A 25,731-nucleotide genomic window follows, 5' to 3' on the forward strand; every position below is an offset into this window, starting at 1 on the left:
TCAGAAGAGAAATAAGGGAACAACAAGACATTAGAGATAGGGATAAGCAGACTGGAGGAATGTCAGGACCCTTGCCTGTAGTGGGCGACCGAATATTCGTCCAGGTCCCAGCGGAAAGGTCAGGATTCTCCCCGAGGTGGACCGGACCATTCGAAGTGATTATGACCAGTGACACTTGCTCTTGCATCGACATGAAAGGTGGAAACATTGGACACAATTGAAACGAGACAGGAATGGAGGAAAAATGGGCATAAAGGACGCACTAACATCTGGTGAGGACCAGACCTCTGTTAAATTACAGATAAACATGGGCCACGTAAGATGGACCATCACAACTACCCTGATGCTGACACTTGTAAGAAAACATAGAAACATAGAAGATAGGAGCAGGAGTAGGCCATTCGGCCCCTCGAGCCTGCTCCGCCATTCAATGAGATCATGGCTGATCATCCAAATTCAGTACCCTGCCCCTGCCTTCTCGCCATATCCCTTGATCCCTTTAGCCTTAAGAAATATATCCAACTCCTTCTTCAATATATTTAATGAACTGGCCTCCACTGCCCTCTGTGGCAGAGAATTCCACAGGTTCACCACTCTCTGGGTGAAGAAATTCCCCCTCATCTCAGTCCTAAATGGCTTACCCCTTATCCTTAGGCTGTGACCCCTGGTTCTGGACTCCCCGACCATCGGGAACATCCTTCCAGCATCTAATCTGTCCAGTCCTGTTAGAATTTTATAAGTTTCAATGAGATCCCCTCTCATTCTTCTAAACTCCAGCGAGTACAAGCCCAATCGACCCAATCTCTCCTCGTACGTCATTCCTGCCATCCCAGGTATCAGCCTGGTGAATCTTCGCTGCACTCCTTCCATGGCAAGAACATCTTTCATCAGATAAGGTGACCAAAACTGCACACAATACTCAAGATGTGGTCTCACCAAGGCCCTGTACATCTGCAGCAAGACATCCTTGCTCCTGTACTCGAACCCTCTCACTACTAAGGCCAACATACCATTTGCCTTCTTAAACCCAAATAACGAGCTGCAAGAAATGGACTGCAAGTTAAGATCCCCCTAATGGAGACTCCATGGGAGGCTTCATCATGTCAAACAGCTACGAGTGTGAAAAACAAGGAAAGGGGTGCTACAGGTGTAACGGTACCTGGGCGAACTTGGATCAACGAACATGCGGACCATGTGGAATGACAAATGCCAGCAATATGCTAAGGTGTAATAGACACTGGCAGGTGTTGGGTCAAGTAGGGGGAGGATATGTCCTGAGCTGCGCGGACAATGTTATAAGATGGACTATTGCACACGGCACCACAACACCTCACCCGACAATAACAAGGACCACACCACAAAGATTAACCCTAGAACCAACACCACCCCCAATCACAACAACACCTGAAGAACGGAGGTGTCCAAAGTTGATGCCTGGGCCTGAGAATGGACTGGTGCTATTCACTGAAGGAGAATTATTGTACGATAACGTAAAGCACGAGGTTATATCAATACTGATGAATTTGACAATGTCACAGTGGCCGATATATTGCGATGAATTTAGAAAAACTATGAGACTGTATGACGATATGGTACTGAATGTGATAAATAAAGCCACGGATGCGACCGACACTACCACTTTCCGAGGGCTTGCTGCATTCCACCACAGGACTACGAGGGGGTTAGGAACAGGTATCCTCACAGGGGGAAATATGGGAACTTCAATAGTCAATGCACTAGATATCCAAGCAGTCCAGAGCAGCACAGAAAGACTAAAGGGAATAATACAACAAATATTGAAGAGGGAAACGGGCATGTCACCCACAGGGGGCAGGATTAGGGGAGCCAACAGTGGGGGAGCTACTCAAAGGAATAAAGGTTATGGAGAACCAGGCCAGCGCCATCAACCAAATAAATCTAAGAGGTGAAGAACAAACAAGGAATGAGGTTAAGCGGAATCTGTGCCATGTGTATGGTCAGTGGACTGTCGGGCAATTGAGACACAATCTGGCACAGGTACAGCGGGGCGAAGTGCCAGACTGGATCAATAGCACCCAACTCCAAGTCAACCAAAGTCAAAACCCTGGCCCATTAAGCGCATGTACCCTTAAAGGGATTACATGAGCATACCCCGTGGTACAAAGGTGTAAGGCAGCAATGACCTCGCCGATAGGCATGGTACTCTTGGTACCGGCGTTAGGGACAGACGCCACCCCCTCCTCAATACCAGGTGGAAAACAGAGGTGTGATAAGAGGGGAAACTTACCTCCAGTACTATCCGGTCAACACCTATTATGCTATAAAACGAAAGGGCACCGGGAGAGGTGTAACCTTAGACGGATGTGCTAAGAAGGGAACCATCACTGTGTGCCCCCATCCAACAGGAGAGGGCCCAAAGGACGAGTGTGGATACAATAAGACAGAAGGGTGTATGCTAACACTCAGGATACAAGGGAAGAAGGGGGGGGGGGCGGGGAGTACTGTATGACCACTACCGAAACTAGATACCGGTACGTGGATCTTGTGTGTAACATTACCATGCCTAATTTCTGCTTTACACCACTTGTCCCGTATCCATTGGGCATACCAGACTAATATATACAAGCCCAAAGAAGCGCCTAACACATAATGTGACGGAGGAACTAGGAAGGGACTTAGAGGAGTATGAGGATCAGATAGGGGCCCCAATATCTCAACTGCCAAAGGGTTTATGAGAAATAAAAAACTTACAGAAGATGGTCGAGCAATTACCTGAGGATGTTCTCCTTATATGAGGAAGGATGTTCTTGCCATGGAGGGAGTGCAGCGAAGATTCACCAGACTGATACCTGGGATGGCAGGAATGACGTATGAGGAGAGATTGGGTCGATTGGGCTTATACTCGCTGGAGTTTAGAAGAATGAGAGGGGATCTCATTGAAACTTATAAAATTCTAACAGGACTAGACAGACTAGATGCAGGATGTTCCCGATGGTGGGGGAGTCCAGAACCAGGGGTCACAGTCTAAGGATAAGGGGTAAGCCATTTAGGACTGAGATGAGGAGGAATTTCTTCACCCAGAGAGTGGTGAACCTGTGGAATTCTACCACAGACAGCAGTAGAGGCCAATTCATTAAATATATTCAAGGAGTTGGATATATTTCTTAAGGCTAAAGGGATCAAGGGATATGGGGAGAAGGCAGGGACAGGGTACTGAATTTGGATGATCAGCCATGATCTCATTGAATGGCGGAGCAGGCTCAAGGAGCCGAATGGCCTTCTCCTGCTCCTATCTTCTGTTTCTATGTTGAGGGGAAATCGTGAGACATTAGGAAAAGACATAGTTGAAAAAATTGAGGAAAGTCCCGTGGTACCAGAAGATATGGGATTGGGGAATGAATGTCAACATCCACCCCTGGATCCGAATTCTATCACACGTACTAGTGGTAGTACAGCTAGTTTTAGTAGTAGGGTGGGGAATAGCAGCATGCGCCGCAGGCAGGAGGAGAAACAAGGAGATGGCAAAAGCAAGAGTCAGCGAGCACAGGAAACTGATAATATAAGCATGCTGAGTGTGCCGGGTCTCCCAAACCAGCGCCTGATCACTGTGAGGGGCAGGAGACACAGCAACACTCGTGTGTGTGGTTAACTCGGGCAGGGGCCGGGTACCAAAAGAGGGGCTAAAGTGGGGAAAGTGTTAAAGTTAAAAATTTGCTGACAGCTTGCAAAACAGTTGTGTGTGCAGAAACTCATGGCTGCTTATCAGAACAGAAAGCACCTTGACGCGGTTTCGTAATGTGATCAAAACTGACCTTTCAGTCAGCAGCTGTACCCAGTGTTAATGAAATCAACCAAAAGCTGCGTGGCGTCATCCGTAAGTCAATTGGCCAGTTGAATCATCCAGCTTATAATCCAATTAAGCAACTGCAGGAGTCCAATAAGATTGTAACAAGTCACAAGGTCGCCACAAGGTATTTGAAAGTATAAAAAAATGCTGTGAACACTGTAACAAGTTGGAGAAGTCTGTTGGTGAGACTGGCGCCCCGCCGGCGTAATAAAGACCACTTGAATATCGGTCTGAAACCTCGCGTCGAGCGTCAGTTAATACACTCTACAGCATGGGCCAAAGGTGGGTATATGGAGTTAGGTTACAGATCAGCCACGATGATACAGGAAACTTTGGTTTATCCGGAGGTTAAAAGTCCGGAAAGCTCTATCTACCGGTAAAATTCAGGAGCCGTTTCCTATAAGTATTTTTAGTTCTCGTTGCTTTTTTTTTCCCCAGTCAGGCTCTGCAAGGTCTGTAGCTCAGCAACAGCTTCAGCTCGAGACGCTTGCAGCTGCAGCCGACTGTTTTGAAGCTGTTGCTAAGCAACAGGGTTTGTTGATTCACACGGAGCTGAAAATCTCCTGTTTCAACATGTCTGGCAGTTTTGATCCAACGGCAACAGCTCGGTCCCGTCGGTGCCGGATATCACAAAGTTTCCTGCAATTGAAAAGTATAAAATTCTTAAGGGGCTGGACGGGATAGATGTTGGGAAGCTGTTTCGAGCTGGGGGGTCACAGTCTCAGAATAACCGGTCGGCCACTGAGATGAGTAGAAATTTCTTCAAAGGCTTGTGAATCTTTGGAATTCTCCACCCCAGAGGGCTGTGGATACTCAGCCATTGAGTATATTCAAGACAGAGATCGATAGATTTTTGGATACTGGGGAAACCAAGGGATATGGGGATCGTGTGGGAAAGTGGAGAGGAGGTAGTAGATCAGCCAGGATCTCATTGAATGGCGGAGCAGGCTCGAAGGGCCGAATGGCTTACTCCTATTCCTTATGTTTTCAATGAATGGCGAAACAGGCTCGAGGGACTGCACGGCCTCCTCCTGTTCCTCACCCCATCGCACTGAAACTGTCCCAGTCTCCCCATCAGAGAGAAGGGCCAATCATCCCCTCCGCCTGGGACTTGAGTTGTCCCCCAGGGTCCCAGAGGTGACAGGTCAGTGGCTGACCAATCTCGGGGCGATCATTAATCACACAAAGCTCTGTCCAACTTTAGACCGCTCATTTCCCCTTGTCAAATAAAACACCACGCAAAGTTCCCAAGTTATATATTTTTTTTAATGAAAGCAAAAAAAATGTTAAATTTTTGTATTTAAAAACATAACTAGAGTACATTTCGTAAAAGCAAAACAGTGTTTAATAATGTGCAGCGAAATTCTCCTCCGTGTTATGAACATGAACGCAGGAACACACCCAGAGAGAGACGGAAAGGTGGGGGGGGGAGGGAGAGAGGAAGGGGGAAATTAAAGAAAATATAGTCCAGCACAGTCTGTGTGTGTATTTGAGAGCATAGCAAATATCGCCCCAGGCTTAACCAATGTCACCTTCACACACACACAGGTCAGAGGTTAGTAATTCAATGCCAGCTAAACCCTACATCCTTTGAAACCTTATCGTCCATCAGGTACTTAAAAAGGCAACTTTTTAAAATATATTTTGATGATTTTTTTTCCCCCATAAAGTGAGAGTTCGCATTCCCATAAGGTGCACAGTCACAAGGAGTCGACTAACCTGGAGACTGTATTTAGGGCGGCGGGGGGTGGGGGGGAAGTAGCCAGGAGATTTAAGTCAATTATTTTTTTCCCCGTCCCACATTCTCTGGTCCTGAAACCTCAAGGACCGAGTTGGGTCGCTTTGCGCAGCCGAGGCCTGGGGGGGTGGGGGGAAGTGGGGAGAAGTGCGGTGAGGTTTAAGACCGTGTCGGGATGGGAACACAATGTGGGCGGCCGTAGAGAGGTTATCAGAGCGGTCAGGTTGGGAGGGCGGAGATGCGCATGCGCGCTTTCAGAAATGGCGGGACACAACTGAGCAAGTGTCAACAGGCAGCAAGGCCAGCTGGGTATGGTAAGGGCACCGGCAGACGGCGAGCGAGGAGTACGGGAGCCCACTGTCCAAGGCAGCAAGGGGGGACCGGGATGATCCGCAGCCAGTTTCTGTCGCAGGTGCAATCGGCCCACGATCCCGCCGTTGCCTGATGGTAACTGGGTAAAGCGTTCTGCAAGTAACCTCACTCACCCGGCACAGCGGCAAGTGAGATCTTAACCTCTTCGCAGAGTCACCCCGCCCCCCCCAACCCCCAAGCGTTGACTCTTGGGCAACACTACCATGGGGTGCAGTCCCCATCTTACTAACTATCTCTACTGATGATAATCCAGCTCCCTCTCTCTGTCACTCAGTAACCCCTCTCCCCTGCGCCCTGTCTTACTAACTGTATCTCTACTGAAGATAATCCAGCTCCCTCACACTGTCACTCAGTATCCCCTTCCCCCAGCACCGTGTTACTGACTGTATCTCTACTGATGTTAATCCAGCTCCCTCACACTGTCACTCAGTAACCCCTCTCCCCCAGCGCCCTGTTACTGACTGTATCGCTACTGATGTTAATCCAGCTCCCTCGCACTGTCACTCAGTAACCCCCCTCCCCAGCGCCCTGTGTTACTGACTGTGTCTCTACTGATGTTATTGCAGCTCGCTCTCTCTGTCACTCAGTAACTCCCCCATCTTCCCCCAAGCAGGAACCCTGATCAAAAGGTGCTGAGGCCAGTTCAAATCTTTACCAGATCGGTCAACTCTGCACAGGCCAGGATTGGAGCCTGGAACTGTCCTGGTCCGGTACCATTCTGAGATGGTGGCAACAGAGGCTGGACGGGGCGGGGTAAATGGGTGGCGTTTATCAGCAGAGTTCTCGATTCTTAGCATTCCTTCCCCCTGCAAATTCCCAATTACAAACCCGCGCATGGATTTCAGATCACCCCCCCGGGTCAAAGGTGGTGACCCATTCAGCGAGCGACAGTCACACTGATTAAACATAAAATAAAAAGACATATAGATTTCTGTATTTACACAATCAGCCCAGCGACAGGTTATCCCCATCGAATCGGACCCAGTTACACAGCTCTGGTATCCACAATTTGATCCGTCCAATCCCAACCAACGCACAAATCCGCCTGGAGACCGATCCTTGACGCGCGATCCTGGGGTGGAATGTTCCGGAAACCCCCCTGCGCCCTTGTTGCCGCAGCTCTTCCCAACCACTCGCCCGCTTGCGGCTTGGGTGCTAGTCGACCGAGGGAGGCATCGCGGAGCCTAAACCAATCGTGCCCTCGGGCAAACTGTCCACACTCCCTGGCACAGCCGGGGATTGGGGGGGGGGGGGGTTTGAGACTGTACCTGAGGTGGTTGGGGGAATTGAATAAACTTTTTTACATCTTAAAAGGGGGAGATGTGCTAGCAGCCCAAATTTCATGATACATCTGGGATCACTGGGGTCACAGGTCAAACCGCCCCCACCCCGCAGCCATGCCTGGTCTTGTCCCCCCAACCTGAGGTCAACACCTTGTCCCAGCGACCAGGAAACTCCGTCGCAATTCGCCAAACCCAAGGGTGCTGGGGTCCAATTTTATCAGCCCACACCCGCTGGGTACTTGAGACCTTCCTAGTCCCAATGGCTCGGCACCACATTATGGATGGCAGATACCAAATGAGCTAAGGGGATTGGGGGGGCAGGGGCGGGTGGAAAATTGTACCAGCCCACACCTGCTGGGTACTTGAGACCTTCCTAGTCCCAATGGCTTGGCAGCAGACTATGAATGGCATCGGCCAAGTGAGCTATGGGGACGGGGTGGTGGATTGTATGAGCCCACCCCCGCTGGGTACTTGAGACCTTCCTAGTCCCAATGTCTCGGTAGCAGACTATGAATGGCAGATACCAACTGAGCTATGGAGATGGGGGCAAGTCAGTTGCAGGGGATCCTTTACCCTCATCAGATTCAACTGGGGCAACAGCAATATCCTAAGGAGGAGGGGGGTGGCGGAGTTGTCCACTCACTCCATCCAGACACAGATATCTGACATTTATGGGAGCAAAAACCTCCACGCACAGCGAGTTAAGGCGGTAGCCAGACCCAAGCTGGATCAGATCTGCAGTAATGCAGCGGATTAATATACATCTGTTAAAAATGCTTCAGTTAAAAAAGCAGCCCCAAAGCCGTCACTCCTTCATCTCCCAAAGACGACCCAAAACGCACACGGGCTCCCTCTGTCAATAAGAGGATTTGAAAATTCCCGATCGAAGGTGGCAGAGTGAAGCGAAACGGCAGAGCGCACCGGGATTTCTGCATGAGAGGTCACCGAGAATGAGAAAGAGTTGAGCAGTCAAAGCCCTCAAGGGACCAGCCCGCCCCACAGGAATAGATTCCATCCCGCACCTAATCAGACGCACAGTCACACCAGAGTGTGGGCGCAGTCTGACAACAATCTCCTGCCTTCGCTTGCCTTTTTGTCTTGGCTGGCCTAGAGATCTGCACTATCCAACCCAACCCCCACAACTGAGCTGAACCCCCCCCCCCCCAACCCCTCCATTATCTCCAGTACCACACTGTGAATGACAATATTACCAAGTGAGCTACAGCAATGGGGGGGGGGGGGGGGGGGGGGGTGAATTACACATTTACAAAACCCCCTTCTTTTAATGATTCTTCAAAACAAAGATTAAAACCGATAAGAGTTCAAAGTGATTGAAAGGCCCCAACGCGATGAAGAAAGGAAAAAAAAAAACCAAAGCACCATTTTCCAATCGCGACGTGGGCACTTCTGGACAGGTTTCTGCCGCGGTGAACCCATCGGCATCGCGGGTATCCATGGGCACCTACCGATCGGGCAAGCGTGCGCGCGCCCGCACTGACCGAGTTGCACTCTGGTGACCGGCAGTGCCCTCCTGCGACGTTGCCTCGTACCCGAGCGCCGGTGACTGCCCGGTTGGCGGAGAGCGGGCAAGGATGCACCGGTGCCCACCCTGGCATTGGCAGCGAGCCGCTGAGGGGTGGGGGGAATAGTCCGTCACTCCGGACTGGTGAGTTTAAACAACCCCCCACCCCACCCCCCCCCAACTCGGCTCATTTTATACAGCAGGCACAAGAGGACAAAACAAAAGAGATGGTGGGCGAAACCGGGCTGGAAATACAGTGCAAACTGTCAGGTGGGGAGGGAAAGTCTAAGAGGGCCGCGAAACTACTCTCTCTCTCTTCCTCGCCCCCCCTCCTCCGCCCCAACCCCCAAAACATAGCCACCAAGATCCTGGGCAGAGCCGATAACATTCAGGCCAATACCCTGAAAGCTGGCGTGATCAGAGGCTGCCAGCGCAAAGGCACCGAGGTTTTCATGGCACACGCGTGGCCGCCAGTCAGGATTCAATGGGAACTGAAACTCGGGGCAGACTGGACGGGAATTCGACACCAATTCGCCATGGATTGCGTCGACTGCAAGCTGGGCTGGAGGTGAATTCACTCCCAATCGGAAATTCATTGTGAACTGGATGGGAATTCAATGTGAATGGGATGCAAAGTGAATATGAATTCAATGTGAATTGAAGTTCATTATGAATTGGCTGTGAATTCAATGCAAATGGGGCCCCTCAATGTCCCGCGCCAACCGGGCACGTGGAAACTGTGATCTTTGGTGGTGAATGCCTCCTGACTTACAGCTCTGTGCAGTTATCACCGTGACAAATTGCCACCGTGGGCTTTCCCCTCTTGCCGCCACTCACCCTCCTCCTCTCTGCCCACTAAAACCCGTGACCCACAATCCCGCCCCAGGCACAGACAGGCTAGCAGACGGTTTTAAAGGGACACCGCCACCTATTCGTGAGGCGCCGCCCGCTTCCGAAACCAGAGCGCACCGCAAAGCGTCGCACACGCAACCCCCCCCCCAACCCAGCTCCCCCGCACGATATCAGCACAGTGGGGGGGAAGTGGGGCAGGATCAAGCTTCCTTCTCGGCCCACGGAGCCCACCCCCCCACCCCCCACCACCCTCGGGGATCTTAGAAAAATAAAGTAGGAAAGTTTTGGTTTTATTGGAACCCGCTCCGCGTTGCCTTGCTCGTGATCGCCGGGGAAACACACGCCCGGGATGTTGTGGCGGCCGGCGGGATGCCTCACGTTGACCCCAGGGCACCGTTCTGTGACCTCTTCTACCGTGGCTTCGCGGAGAGCCTGCCGAGGGGGAGAGAGACGAGAATGAGCGTCAAACTGAGACAAGACGATGAATAGTCAGCGAGGTGCAAGCGAGCACTCCCGCCAACAAACAGCTGCTGTATAACAGTAGGCGGAGGGACTGGGTTGCACTCTGACCTTTCACCCTCTGGGACCTTTGGGGGGGGGGGGGGGTCAAATCCAGCCCCAGACACAGGGATGATGGGGGATTGGGTGGAGCAGTGGCTCAGACAACAACTTAAATTTATACAGCACCCTTAACATAGTAAAAAACATCCCAAAGCGCTTCACAGGAGCAATTATCAAACAATATTTGGTACCAAGCCACATGAGGAGATATTAGGACAGGTGATGAAAGACGTAGGTTTGAAGGAGCGTCTTTAAGGAGGAGAGAGGTGGAAAGGTTTAGGGAGGGAATTCCAGAGCTTAGGGCCTAGGCAGCTGAAGGCACGGCCACCAACGGTGGAGCGATTAAAATCGGAGCGGGGGTGGGTGCGCAAGAGTCCAGAAGGAGGAGCACAGAGATCTCGGAGGGTTGTAGGGGCTAGAGGAGGTTACAGAGCGAGGGAGGGTGGTAGGGGCTGGAGGAGGTTACAGAGATAGGGAGGGTTGTAGGGGCTGGAGGAAGTTACAGAGATAGGGAGGGTTCTAGGGGCTGGAGGAGGTTACAGAGATAGGGAGGGATGTAGAGCTGGAGGAGGTTACAGAGATAGGGAGGGTTGATGGGGCTGGAGGAGGTTACAGAGATAGGGAGGGTTGATGGGGCTGGAGGAGGTTACAGAGATAGGGAGGGTTGTAGGGGCTGGAGGAGGTTACAGAGACAGGGAGGGTTGTAGGGGCTGGAGGAGGTTACAGAGACAGGGAGGGTTGTAGGGGCTGGAGGAGGTTACAGAGACAGGGAGGGTTGTAGGGGCTGGAGGAGGTTACAGAGAAAGGGAGGGTTGTAGGGGCTGAAGGAGGTTACAGAGATAGGGAGGGTTGTAGGGGCTGGAGGAGGTTACAGAGATAGGGAGGGTTGTAGGGCTGGAGGAAGTTACAGAGATAGGGAGGGCTGTAGGAGGTTACAGAGTTATAGAGGGTTGTAGGGGCTGGAGGAGGTTACAGAGATAGGGAGGGTGGTAGGGGCTGGAGGAAGTTACAGAGATAGGGAGGGTTGTAGGGTTGGAGGAGGTTACAGAGATAGGGAGGGTTCTAGGGGCTGGAGGACGTTAGAGACGGGGAGGGTTGTAGGGGCTGGAGGAGGTTACAGATAGGGAGGGTTGTAGGGCTGGAGGAGGTTACAGAGATAGGGAGGGTTGTAGGGGCTGGAGGAGGTTACAGAGATAGGGAGTGTTGTAGGGCTGGAGGAGGTTACAGAGATAGGGAGGGTTGTAGGGTTGGAGGAGGTTACAGAGATAGGGAGGGTTCTAGGGGCTGGAGGAGGTTACAGAGATAGGGAGTGTTGTAGGGCTGGAGGAGGTTACAGAGATAGGGAGGGTTGTAGGGTTGGAGGAGGTTACAGAGATAGGGAGGGTTGTAGGGGCTGGAGGAGGTTACAGAGATAGGGAGTGTTGTAGGGCTGGAGGAGGTTACAGAGATAGGGAGGGTTGTAGGGGCTGGAGGAGGTTACAGAGATAGGGAGGGTTGTAGGGCTGGAGGCGGTTACAGAGATAGGGAGGGTTGTAGGGTTGGAGGAGGTTACAGAGATAGGGAGGGTTCCAGGGGCTGGAGGACGTTAGAGACGGGGAGGGTTGTAGGGGCTGGAGGAGGTTACAGATAGGGAGGGTTGTAGGGCTGGAGGCGGTTACAGAGATAGGGAGGGTTGTAGGGGCTGGAGGAGGTTACAGAGATAGGGAGTGTTGTAGGGCTGGAGGAGGTTACAGAGATAGGGAGGGTTGTAGGGGCTGGAGGAGGTTACAGAGATAGGGAGGGAGGGGCGAAGCCATGGAGGAATTTGAAAACAAGGATGAGAATTTTAAAATTGAGGAGTTGCTGGACCGGGAGCTAATGCGGGTCAGCGATGGGTGAACGGGACTTGGTGCGAGTTAGGATATGGGGGAAGCAGAGTTTTTGGACGAGCTCGAGTTTATGTAGGATGGAAGATGGGGGGCCGTCCAATCGAGCATTGGAATTGGTGACCAAGGCTTGGATGAGGGCTTCAGCAGCAGATGAGCTGAGGCAGGGGTGGAGTCAGGCGATGTTACGGAGGTGGAAGCAGGCGGTCCGGGTGATGGAGCGGATATGGGGTCGGAAGCTCATCTCGGGGTCAAGCACAACACCAACGTTGCAAAAGTTCTGGCCTTTGAACCCTGGGTTAGGCGAGCACAATCCTCATGAACCAAAACCCATGCCCAGCACGTATGATCCCCAAATGGGCCCTTCTCTTTGCTGTCCACCAAATTATTTTCCACTCACTCCCATTACGAAGAACGGATGCGTCAGCCCAAGTGGCCACTCAAGAGGGTGGTGAATCTTTGGAATTCTCTACCCCAGAGGCCTGTGGAGGCTCAGTCGTTGAGTATATTCAAGACAGATATCGATAGAATTTTGGGCACTAAGGGAATCAAAGGATATGGGGATAGTGCAGGAAAGTGGAGATGAGGTCGAGGATCAGCCATGATCTCACTGAATGGTGGAGCAGGCTTGAGGAGGGCCGAATGGCCGACTCCTGCTCCTATTTCTTGTGCTATGTTCTCCCTGAAGTACCTCAATGGCTGTGAAGTGCCTTGGGACGTCCAGCGGTCGTGAAAGGCGCTGTTTGAAATGGGAGTTCCTGCTTTCTGCTTGCAGACAGCGACAACACCCGGAATTCCGGCGTTCCTCCCCCCACCCCGCCATCCAGATACTCACTGTAATTTGGACTCCAGCACGTTCAGGGTCTGCCTGTCGACGTAATGGGAGAACAGTGCCAGGAGATTCGGAGGCATGAATGAGGGTTTGGCCAGCGACGTCTCTGGCATCTTCAGCAACTCCCGGGTCACGGCAAACACCAGTTCAGTCCTGAAGAGGGAGACAGCGATCAGATCAACAATTACACCGGGGCAGAATTGAGACAGATCCCACCCACGCCCCCACCCTGAACGTAGCCTTCCGATACACCGACACTCCCAGGGCAGGTACAGCACGGGTTAGATACAGAGTAAAGCTCCCTCTACACTGTCCCATCAAACAATCCCAGGGCAGGTACAGTGCGGGTTAGAGACAGAGTAAAGCTCCCTCTACACTGTCCCATCAAACACCCCCAGGGCAGGTAGAGCATGGGGTTAGATACAGAGTAAAGCTCCTTCTGCACTGTCCCATCAAACACTCCCAGGGCAGGTACAGCACGGGTTAGTTAGAGAGTAAAGCTCCCTCTACACTGTCCCATCAATCACCCCCAGGGCAGGTACAGCACGGGTTAGATACAGAGTAAAGCTCCCTCTACACTGTCCCATCAAACACTCCCAGGACAGGTACAGCATGGGTTAGATACAGAGTAAAGCTCCCTCTACACTGTCGCAGCCTGTAAGTCAATCCTGGGTAGGTTATTGTGTGTATAACACCTGAACCCCTCGATTAGATTCCAGTCTGTAACTCACTCACGTGTTCAAAGCAATTTAAAGCAGAGAGGAGTGTTGAACAGTTGTTTTTCAGACTGGAGGGAGGTGTGCTGTGGTGTTCCCCAGGGGTCGGTATTTGTAGCGCTGCTCTTTTTGATATATATTAATGACCTGGATTTGGGTATACAGGGCATCAGTTCAAAGTTTGCAGATGACACAAAACTCGGAAATGTAGTAAACAGTGAGGATAATAACAGGCTTCAGGAGGACAGATACACTGGGGAAATGGACAGACACATGACAGTTGAAATTTAACGCAGAAATGTGTGAAGTGATTCATTTTGGCAGGAAGAATGAGAAGAGGCAATATAAACTAAAGGTTACAATTTTTAAGGGGCTGCAGGAGCAGAGACACCTGGGAATGCATGTACACAAATCTCTAAAGTTGAGAAGGCTGTTAAAAAAAAAAAGTACTTGGGATCCCTGGCTTTATAAACAGAGGCACGGAGTGCAAAAGCAAGGAGGTTGTACTAAGCCTTTAAAAAAAAACACTGGTTAGGCCTCAGCTGGAGTAGTGTTCAATTCACCTTCTCAACGGCAATTAGGGATGGGCAATAAATGCTGGCCTTGCCAGCGACGCCCACATCCTGTGAATGAATAAAAACAATTCTGGGCATCACATTTTTGGAAGGATGTCAAGGCCTTGGAGGGGGTGCAGAGGGAGATTTACTGGAATGGTACCAGGAATGAGGGACTTCAGTTATGTGGAGAGACTGGAGAAGCTAGGGTTGTTCTCCTTAGAGCAGAGAAACACAGAAGATAGGAGCAGGAGAAGGCTATTCAGCCCCTCAAGCCTGCTCCGCCATTCAATGCGATCATGGCTGATCATCCAAATTCAGTACCCTGTCCCTGCTTTCTCCCCATATCCCTTTAGCTTTAAGAAATATATCTAACTCCTTCTTGAATAAAATTAATGAATTGGTCTCAACTGCCTTCTGTGGTAGAGAATTCCACAGGTTCACCACTCTCTGGGTGAAGAAATTCCTCCTCATCTCAGTCCTAAATGGCTTACCCCTTATCCTGAGACTGTGACCCCAGGTTCTGGACTCCCCCACCATCGTGAACATCCTTCCTGCATCTAGTCTGTCTAGTCCTGTTAGAATTTTATAAGTTTCAATGAGATCCCCTCTCATTCTTCTAAACTCCAGCGAGTACAAGCCCAATCGACCCAATCTCTCGTCATATGTCATAGCAGAGGTTAAGGGGAGATTTAAGAGAGGTATTCAATAAGGAGAAAGTGTTTCCAGTGGCAGGAGGGTCGGGTAACCTAGCGGGAACAGTAGCATAATAGTAGTGTTACTGGCCTTGTAATCCAGAACCCTGGACTAATGATCCAGAGACATGAGTTCAAATCCCACCACAGCATGAATCCCACCACTGGGGGAATTTTAATTCAGTAAATTAAATAAATCTGGAATAAAAAGCTAGTATCAGTAATCGTAACCATGAAACTATCGGATTGTCGTAAAAACCCATCTGGTTCACGAATGTCCTTTAGGGAAGGAAATCTGCCGCCCTTACCCGGTCTGGCCGATATGTGACTCCAAACCCACAGCAATGTGGTTGACTCTTAACTGCCCTCTGAAATAGTAAGCCACCCAGTTGTAATAAACTGCTATGAAACACAATAATAAAACTGAACGGACCTCGGCACCGGCTATGGCACGCCCAGCCCAGTCGAGCTGTCCCACAGACTAATCAAGCAACAGCCTGACATAGTCATACACACAGAATCATACCTTTCAGCCAATGTCCCACCGGCAGGACAGACCCACCAGGGGTGGCGGCACAGTGGTACACAGTCGGGAAGGAGTGGCCCTGGGAGTCCTCAACATTGACTCCGGACCCCATGAAGTCTCATGGTTTCCGCTCAAGCATGAGCTGCTGATTACCACCTACTGCCCTCCCCTCAGCTGATGAATCAGTACTCCTCCATGTTGAACACTGAGAGTAGCTAAGGGCACAGAATGCACTCTGGGTGGGGACTTCAATGTCCATCACCAAGTGTGGCTTGGGAGCACCATGACTGACCGAGCTGGCCGAGTCCTGAAGGACATAACTGCCAGACTCGGACTGCGGCAGGTGGCGAGAACCAACGAGGGGAAAAACCTACTTGACCTCGTCCTCACCAGTCTCCCTGTCGCAGATGCAGCTGTCCATGATGGCATAGTTGTAAGAATTCGCAATAATTTACAGTTCTGAAGATCAATTTTTTTGATTAAAGAATCCCTGGGCGATGTGCTTTTAAATTTCCAGGGATAAAAATGGCTGTCACCACATGGCCGAAGACAAAGGACAATGCTTTGTTTACAAAGCAACTGAATGCTATTAGCATTTGTTTGTATATCGAGTGGATACATCTAAACTGCAGAAGAGACTCTTGTATCTTGAATGGGAAACGTTTAAGATTTGAATGGGTTTTAAATCACCCAGCACTGGACAATAGGGCTGTTGCATTCTCTTTGTTTCAGCCCAGGGAGCTCCGGAAGACACATTAACCCAGTCTAACCACTTTGAGTTAGCCAATCACAGCTTTCTCTTGTGTATTGGACTCTTTTGGGCGGGGAATTTTGCACACAGCCCTTGCAAGGCAGAACTGCAGGGGCCTCACCAGGTATAAAGATAGCGGCTGAGAAGCTAGCTCTGGCTCTTACTTCGCTGGACCACAGGTGAGCGGAGTTTCTGACTCCTCAACAAGGCAACCTAGCAGGAGTTAAGGGGTGGTGATTTAAGGGAATTGCTAAGATTGTTCGAATAACATTGTAGCCATTGTATCCCTCGTTTTCGCCGTCTGCAACCCCGTTATATAGTTTTACTGTCATTACTGTGTTCGTGTGGTATAGTTTATTCTTTTGATTGTAGTTCATTTAGGTAATAAAACTTGATTTTTTTCTCTCATCCAAACCACTTGTTCCGTTTTAATATCATTAATTATAAGTTCCTCCACTCAGAACTAAAGGAGGGGTAGCGATTCGTGACCACTGTAATAAAATTGGTTTTATTGGAATTGGTCCTGCAAGACCAGGAAAATTACTTTAAACCAGTTTAAAGAAGCCCCCAAAATCCTTACATAGTCATTGTGGAGATGAATTCCCGCCTTCACACTGAGGACACCCTTGTGTTGTGTAGCACTGCCACTGTGCTAAATGGGGTAGATTCAGAACAGATCTAGCAGCTCAAAGCTGGGCATCCATGAGGTGCTGTGGGCCATCAGCAGCAGCAGAATTGTATTCCACCACAATCTGTAACCTCATGGCCCGGCATATCCCTTATTCTATCGTTACCATCAAGCCAGGGGACCAACCCTGGTTCAATAAGGAGTGTAGGAGAGCGTGCCAAGAGCAGCACCAGGCGCACCTAAAAGAGGTACTAACCTGGGGAAGCTCAACGCAGGACTACATGCATGCTAAAAAGTTGAAGTAGCATGCTATAGACAGGGCTAAGCGATCCCACAATCAACAGATCAGATCAAAGCTCTGCAGTCCTGCCACATCCAGTCGTGAATGGTGGTGGACCATTAAACAACTAACGGGAGGAGGAGAGTGCAAAAGACAAGGCTGAAGCGTTTGAAACCAACTTCAGCCAGAAGTGCCGAGTGGATGATCCGTATCAGCCTACTCCTATGGTCCCCATCATCACAGAAGCCAGTCTTCAGCCAATTCAATTCACTCCACATGATATCAAGAAACGGCTGAGCGCACTGGATACAGCAAAAGCTATGGGCCCCGACAACATCCCAGCTGTCGCACTGAAGACGTGTGCTCCAGAACTAGCCGCGCCTCTAGCCAAGCTGTTCCAGTACAGCTACGACACTGGCATCTATCCGACAATGTGGAAAACTGCCCAGGTATGTCCTGCCCACAAAAGGCAGGACAAATCCAATCCGGCCAATTACCGCCCCATCAGTCTAATCTCAATCATCAGCAAAGTGATGGAAGGTGTCATCGACAGTGCTATCAAGCAGCACTTACCAATAATCTGCTCACTGATGCCCAGTTTGGGTCACAACCTCATTACAGCCTTGATCCAAACATGGACAAAGGAGCTGAATTCTAGAGGTGAGGCGAGTGTGACTGCCCTTGACATCAAGGCAGCATTTGACCGAGTGTGGCATCAAGGAGCCCGAGTAAAACTGAAGTCAATGGGAATCGGGGAGGAAAACGCTCCACTGGCTGGAGTCATACCGAGCACAAAAGAAGATGGTTGTGGGTCAATCATCACAGCCCCAGGAGTTCCTCAGGGCAGTGTCCTCAGCCCAATCATCTTCAGCTGCTTCATCAATGACCTTCTCTCCAACATAAGGTCAGAAATGGGGATGTTTGTTGATGACTGCACAGTGTTCAGCGCCATTCACAACTCCTCAAATAATGAAGCAGTCCATGCTCGCATGCAACAAGACCTGGACGACGTTCAGGCTTGGGCTGATAAGTGGCAGGTAACATTCGCACCACAGAAGTGCCAGGCAATGACGTTCTCCAACACGAGAGTCTAACCGCCACCCCTTGACATTCAATGGCATTACCATCGCCGAATCCCCCACTATCAACATCCTGGGGGTCACCATTGACCAGAAACTTAACTGCACCAGCCACATAAATACTGTGGCAACAAGAGCAGGTCAGAGGCACAAGTAAGGAGTGTGATGGAATACTCTCCACTTGCCTGGATGAGTGCAGCTACAACAACACTCAAGAAGCTCGACTCCATCCAGGACAAAGCAGCCTGCTTGATTGGCACCCCATCCACCACCTTAAACATTCATTCCCTCCACCACCGACGCACCGTGGCTGCAGTGTGCACCATCTACAAGATGGACTGCAGCAACTCGCCAAGGCTTCTTCGGCAGCACCTCCCAAACCCGTAACCTCTTCCACCTAGAAGGACAAGGGCAGCAGGCGCATGGGAACACCACCACCTCCAAGTTACACACCATCCTGACTTGGAAGTATATCGCCGATCCTTCATCGTCGCTGGGTCAAAATCCTGGAACTCCCTACCCAACAGCACTGTGGGAGCACCTTCACCACATGGGCTCACCACACCTTCTCAAGGGCAACTAGAGATGGGCAATAAAAGCTGGCCTTGCCAGCGACACCTACATCCCATGAACAAACATTAAAAAAAAAGAGGACACAGAGTTACAGTAATTGGCAAAAGAACCAGAAGGAAAGACGAGAGAATTTAAAAAAAAACACAGCGAGTTAGGAATGTGCTGCCTGAAAGTGTGGTGGGAGCAGATTCAAAATTAACTTTCAAAAGGGAATCAGATAAGTACTTGAATGGGAAAGGGCAGCAGGGAGTGGGTCTATTTGGAGAGCTCTTTCAAAGAGCCAGCATAGGCACAACGGGCCGAATGGCCACCTTCTGTGCTGCAGGATTCGATGATAAACCATCAGAGACTTTAATCGCTCTGTCTGGTGTGGAACACGTGCTGAAGCAGAGATCCACAATGCAGCAGACCCTGGGCATCCTACCTTGCTGCCCTATATGGCTCAGAGATGGAGACTCTCTCATCCAGTTAGTAGGCAGGTAAATGGCGATAGACTCTTCCCTCTGCCAGAATGCCTTGCCAGAGTCCCTGAAGCAGTGAGGGACCCTCTGACACAACAAGAACTTGCATTCATATCGTGCCTTTAGCGAAGTAAAATGCCCCCAAATGGCTTCACAGGAGTGATTATCAAACAAAATTTGACACAGAACCACATAAGGAGATATTGGGGCAGGTGACCAAAAGCTTGGTCAAAGAGGTAGGTTTTAAGGAGCGTCTTAAAGGAGGAGAGAGGTAGCGAGGCGGAGAGCGTTAGGCAGGGAATTCCAGAGCTTACGGCCTAGGCGACAGAAGGCACGGCCGCCAATGGTTGAGCGATTACAATCAGGGATGCTCAAGAGGGCAGAATCGGAGGCGCGCAGAGATCTTGGAGGGGTGCAGGACTGGAGGAGGCTACAGAGATAGGGCGAGGCCATGGAGGGATTTGAAACTAAGGATGAGAATTTTAAAGTCGAGGCGTTGCTCAGCTGGGAGCCGATGAAGGTCAGGAGCACGGTGGGGGGGGGGGGGGGGGGGGGGTGTGAATGGGACTTGGTGCGAGCTAGGACACGGGCAGCCGAGTTTTGGACGATCTCAAGTTTATGGGGGGTGGAAGATGGGAGGCCAACCGGGAAAGGATTGGAATAGCCGAGTCCAGAGGTAACAAAGGCACGGCTGAGGGTCTCAGCAGCAGATGGGCTGAGGCAGGGGCGGAGTCGGGCCGTGTTATTGAGGCGGAAGTAGGCGGTCTTTGCGATGGTGCGGGCGGGGAGGTGTGGCCGGAAGCTCATCACGGGGTCACATATAACACTAAGGTTGCGAACAATCTGGTTGAACCTCGGGACAGCTGCCAGGAAGAGGGATGGAGTTTGGTGGCTTGGGAACGGATTGGAACATATAAAATTCTGACTGGGCCGGACAGACTGGATGCAGGGAGGATGTTTCCCCTGGCTGGGGGCTCTAGAACGAGGGGTCACAGTCTCCGGATACGGGGTAGGACCTCTAGGACTGAGATGAGGAGAAATTTCTTCACTAAGATGGTGGTGAACCTGCGGAATTCTCTACCACAGAAGATTGTGGAGGCCAAGTCACTGATTATATTTAAGAAGCAGATAGATAGATAGATTTCTAGACACAAAAGGCATCAAGGGGTATGGGGAGAGAGCGGGAATATGGTATTGAGATAGAGGATCAGCTATGATCATATTGAATGGCGGAGCAGGCTCGAAGGGCCGACTCCTGCTCCTACGTTTCTATGACAGGCCAACGCAGATGGTAAAAACACTGGGAGAGACTCACCACCTGTTGTCCTGCATGAGTTCACTGGCTGCCTCGGAGCTCTGTAACCTCTCCCCTTGGCTCAGGATCAGGTAGAACAATGTCAGTCCGAACTGGCAAAACAATTCGAAAAACGTCACTCCAAGGAAAGAGAGCTTGCACTTTATCTACATAGTGTCGTTCACGACCTCAGGACGTCCCAAAGCTCTTTACAGCCAATGAAGTACCTTTGAAGTGTAGTCACTGTTGTAATGTAGCAAACGTGGCAGCCAATTTACCCACCGCAGCATCGCACAAGCAGCAATGTGATAATGACCAGATTATCTACTTATTTCTTTAATTTAGGTTGGACGAGCGATAAATGTTGGGCTGCAGGGCACCAGGGAGAACACCCCATGCCTTTCTCCCAATTAGTGCCACGGGATCTTTTACACCCACCTGAGCTTTTACGCCCACCTGAGGGGGCAAATGGGGCCCTCGGTTTAACGTTCCATCTTAAAGACGGCCCCTCCGACAGTGCATCGCTCCCGCAGTACTGCTCCTCCGACAGTGCAGCTCTCCCTCAGTACTGCCCCTCCGACAGTGCGGGGCTCCCTCAGTACCGCCCCTCCAACAGTGCAGCGCTCCCTCAGTACTGCCCCTCCGATAGGGCATCGCTCCCTCAGTACTGCCCCTCCGACAGTGCAGCACTCACTCAGCACCGCCCCTCTGATAATCCCCACCCCACCCTCCTCCAATTGCCCCACCCACTCTCAGCCCACCCACCCTTCCCCATACCTTGTTCTGCAGGATGGCGGGGAAGTGGCTCCCGGCTCCGCCGGGCTGAGGAGAGCCGGTCAGTTGTTGCAGGAGCTCAGTCAGCGCGCTGGAGGGGAGTCGGCCGACGAGCAGGGAGCACGGCTCAGCCAGGCAGGGCAGCACCTGCAACAGGACAGGACAGCAGGTTGGCGGCATGACTTAATTCGCACAACACACTGAAGCACAACCTCAAACTTCGGCCGGCACACACAGACGCACGTCAACCTCACACACACACACAACGTAACGACGCAAAAACGTACACGCCTGCGTACGAAGACACCCGGAAACAGCATCGGACCGCCTCCTCTCTCCCGCCCGCCGGTCTCCCTCTACACTGTCCATTCAAACACTCCCAGGGCAGGTACAGCACGGGTTAGATACAGAGAAAAGCTCCCTCTACACTGTCCCATCAAACACTCCCAGGACAGGTACAGCATGGGTTAGATACAGAGTAAAGCTCCCTCTACACTGTCCCATCAAACACTCCCAGGACAGGTACAGCACGAGTTAGATACATAGTAAAGCTCCCTCTACACTGTCCCATCAAACACTCCCAGGGCAGGTGCAGCACGGGGTTAGATACAGAGCAAAGCTCCCTCTACACTGTCCCATCAAACACTCCCAGGGCAGGTACAGCACGGGTTAGATACAGAGTAAAGCTCCCTCTACACTGTCCCATCAAACACTCCCAGGGCAGGTACAGCATGGGTTAGATACAGAGTAAAGCTCCCTCTACACTGTCCCGTCAAACGAGGTTAACAGGGAATTGTAATCGGCCTTGCGTTCCCGTGACTGCGGCAAACCCACTTCGATGAGTGTGGCCAGTTTACAGTTCTGGGGATGGATCCTGTTCCAGCCGGAGGATTCCGAGAGAGATCTGGGAACCTTGTCACCAGAAGTCAATGTCGGGCAACAGGCTTCAACGACCTACGAACCTTGGCATCAAGAATGACCCCTTGGAGCGGTGGAGGATTCTGGGAGCAGACGTGGGTGATCTAATCGAGCTGTTAAAGGGTTAGATTAGGTGGACAGGTTGCACAGACTAGGCTTGAGTGCAGAAGATTAATGGGTGATCTAATTGAGGTGTTTAAAGGTGATTAAAGGAGTTGCTAGGGTAGATAGAGAGAAACTATTTGTCCAGAACAAGGAGTGTACCCTTAAATTAGAGCTAGGCCGGGCACGGGCGACTTCGGGGTGCACTACTTCATATGAAGACTAGTGGAAATCTGGAACTGTCTTCCCCAAAAAGCTGTTGAGGCTGGGGGTGAATTGAAGGGTTCAAAACTGAGCTTGATAGATGTTTATTGGGTAAGGGTATTAAGGGTAGACAAATAAATAATCAAGACTTGCATTGCTGCAGCGCCTCACATGACCTCAGAGCGTACCAAAGCGCTTCACAGCCAATGAAGTACGTTGGCAGTGTAGTCACTGCTGTAATGTGGGAAACGCAGCAGCCAATCTGCACACAGCAAGCTCCCACACACAGCAATGCGATAATGACCACATAAGCTGGTTTAAGTGATGCTGATTGAGGGATAAATATTGGCCAGGGCATGACCACCCGAGAGGCAAGGCGGGGCATTGGTTTAACATCTCGTCTGAAAGACGGCAGCTCTGACAGTGCAGCGCTCCCTCAGTACTGCCCCTCCGACAGCTTTATAGTGATGCTGATTGATGGAGTTAAGATACCTTTCAACCATGATCTAACTGAATGGCGGAACAGGCTCGAGAGGCTGAATGGCCTCCGCCTGTTCCTATTTCTTATGAAAAAGGGGAGAAGTGGGACTAATTGGATTGCTCTTTCAAAAGAGCCGGGCACAGCCACGATGGGCTGAATGGCCTCACACAGCGCAGAAGGAGGCCAATGAAATTTAAACCCGCCAGAACAGACAGAGCCTGGGATTTAATGTCACTTCCAGAGGAACGCCGCTCGGAGCCTGGATCGCGAGCTCAGGCCTCAGGGCACCTCCTGGACATCCTGACCCGGAAACGCTGGTTTGCTGGTGACCGAGCCAAGCATGCTGTGCTGTTGGCCACCCGCCCCCCACCGTCGGTCACTCACCTCATCCTGCATGTCCTTCTTGACCAGGAAGGGGAGATTGCGGGCGGTCGCTAGCACCACGTTGGTGGCCTGCTCAGTGCTGAGGAGGAGCAGGACCTTGGCAGCGAGTCGCTTGCCCTTGCGTATACACATGATCTGCACAAAGTGCTCGTCGCTGACTCTGTGAACGGCAGGATTAGAGCGGGAGGCAGTTACAGCGCTGCAGAGAACTCCCGGACTCGCAGGAGGAGGCCGCTCAGCCTATCACCACCCCCCCCCCCCCGCCCCCACAAGTCCTGGCTCCCTGAACAGAACTATCTACTGAGTCCCGTTCCCCATTCAGCCTGAACCCCATATCCCCAGCGCCCCGAACCCCTCTCCCCATCACCACGGCCCTCCCGATGCTGCCTCCCCAGCCCTGACCTCCCCCTCTCCCCAGCTCCGCCCCCCGCTCTCCCCGGCTCCGAGCTCCGCTTCCCTCTCCCCGGCCCCGAGCTCCGCCCCCCTCTCCCCGGCCCCGAGCACCGCACCCCCTCTCCCTGCCTTCACCACCCCCTCTCCCTGCCCAGACGCCCCCCCCCTCCCTGCCCAGACCGCACCCCCCTCTCCCTGCCCAGACGCCCCCCCTCTCCCTGCCCAGACCACCCCCCCTCTCCCTGCCCAGACCACCCCCCCTCTCCCTGCCCAGACCACCCCCCCTCTCCCTGCCCAGACCACCCCCCCTCTCCCTGCCCAGACCACCCCCCCTCTCCCTGCCCAGACCACCCCCCCTCTCCCTGCCCAGACCAACCCCCTCTCCCTGCCCTCTCCCACGTGCACACACCTCTCGGTGCTGTGAGCCTGCTTCCCTCGCAGGTTCTCGTACATCTGCATGATCTTGATCTTTCTGTGCTCCAGCACGGCCGGCCGCTCCTCCTCACTCACCTGCAGAAACTTCTTCTCCAAATCCTGCACCTCCAGCACCAAACTGTACGTCTGAAGAGATGGGGCGGGGGGGGGGGGGGGGGGGGGGGGAAAGCAGGGAGAGAGCGGTCAGGGCACACGTTACAAGAGCCACACACTGCAAGAAGCAGTAACAGTGCTGCGCAGTGCTCAATCGCAGTCTGGCTCAGGGTCGCGCCAGCGTAGAGGGTTACAAATAAAAAAACTAGGGCAGTGGGTCAGGCTTCTTCGTCAGCACCTCCCAAACCCGCGACCTCTACTACCGGCGTACCGTGGCTGCAGCGAGTACCATCTACAAGATGCACTGCAGCAACTCGCCAAGGCTTCTTCAGCAGCACCTCCCAAGCCCGCGACCTCTTCCACCTAGAAGGACAAGGGCAGCAGGTGCATGGGAACACCACCACCTCCAAGTTCCCCTCCAAGTCACACACCGTCCTGAAATATATCGCCGATCCTTCATCGTCGCTGGGTCAAAATCCTGGAACTCCCTCCCGAACAGCACTGTGGGAGTACCTTCACCACACGCACTGCAGCGGTTCAAGAAGGCGGCTCACCACCACCTTCTCCAGGGCAATTAGGGATGGGCAATAAATGGGACACCCACATCCCGCGAATGAATTAAAAAAAAAAACACTGACCTTTCACACCCTGACAGCTGGAGGTCAAATCCAGTACCACACAGAGGGAAGATGGGCTCCTCTCTTTGGTGGGGGACTGGGTGTGCGGGTCGGGGGCCAGAGATGGCCTTTCACCCCCTGGGACAGGCTCAAATTAAGCCCCATTTCACTGCCACACTCTCTTTTGCCCATAACGCTCCCCTTCCCTTTCCCTCCCCCTCGCTCGCACTCATCCCTCTCCCTCCCTCCATACACTCCTCCCTCCACCCTCCCTCCCTTACTCCACCCCCTCCCTCCACCCTCTTTCTCCCTTACTCCACCCCCTCCCTCCACCCTCTTTCTCCCTCCCTCCCTCCACCCCCTCTCCCTCTTACTCGCCCCCCCCCTCCACCCTCTTCACCTCCCTCTCTTCCCCCCCCCCGAAGGCAGCTGTGACACAAGGGAAACATGTCACACTGCGGCCGAGTAGGGAGAATTTTAATTGGCATTCATATAGAATTACGTAGAACCTTACAGCACAGAATCAAGGCAATTCGGCCCAACTGGTCGGTGCCGGTGTTGAAGCTCAACATGAGCCTCCTCCCTCCCTTGCTTCATCTCACCCTATACGCATATTCTTCTGTTCCTTTCTCCCTCGCGTGCTCATCTAGCTTCCCTTGAATGCATCATTGACTTTAAAATTTCTTAACTGGGGGCAACATGCAGGGGAGAGACAGGTTGTATCTAAACCGAGTCTCCCCTCACCTCAGACAGGGTGATGGGACAGTGATCAACAGCTGGATTAACATCAGTAGAGATACAGTCAGTAACACAGGGTGCTGGAGGAGAGGGGTTACTGAGTGACACTGAGGGAGCTGGATTAACATCAGTAGAGATACAGTCAGTAACACAGGGCGCTGGGGGAGAGGGGTTACTGAGTGAC

General features: G+C 51.9%; 1 protein-coding gene across 3 annotated transcripts in view; it reads right to left on the reverse strand.

The window, feature by feature from the left end:
• Nucleotides 1-5,070: 5,070 nt before the first annotated feature.
• patl1 (PAT1 homolog 1, processing body mRNA decay factor) overlaps nucleotides 5,071-25,731 on the reverse strand; it is an 88,980-nt gene continuing 68,319 nt past the window's right edge. For 2 of the 3 annotated variants that reach the window (XM_085975938.1, XM_085975937.1), the window contains 6 exons: nucleotides 24,074-24,225; nucleotides 23,272-23,431; nucleotides 21,186-21,329; nucleotides 20,430-20,521; nucleotides 12,855-13,004; nucleotides 5,071-10,025 (listed from right to left, as the gene is read on the reverse strand). In XM_085975938.1, coding sequence (XP_085832064.1) covers nucleotides 10,004-10,025; nucleotides 12,855-13,004; nucleotides 20,430-20,521; nucleotides 21,186-21,329; nucleotides 23,272-23,431; nucleotides 24,074-24,225 — 720 coding nt within the window. In that variant the 3' untranslated portion in view covers nucleotides 5,071-10,003. Of the gene's footprint in view, nucleotides 10,026-12,854; nucleotides 13,005-20,429; nucleotides 20,522-21,185; nucleotides 21,330-23,271; nucleotides 23,432-24,073; nucleotides 24,226-25,731 lie in introns of those variants that run through there. The other variant, XM_085975939.1, reaches the window with a different exon arrangement.

The sequence above is a fragment of the Somniosus microcephalus genome, unplaced genomic scaffold, assembly GCF_052327205.1.
Source record: "Somniosus microcephalus isolate GS21.2 unplaced genomic scaffold, FLI_Smic_1.0 unresolved_chr2, whole genome shotgun sequence".
Taxonomy (NCBI): domain Eukaryota; kingdom Metazoa; phylum Chordata; class Chondrichthyes; order Squaliformes; family Somniosidae; genus Somniosus; species Somniosus microcephalus.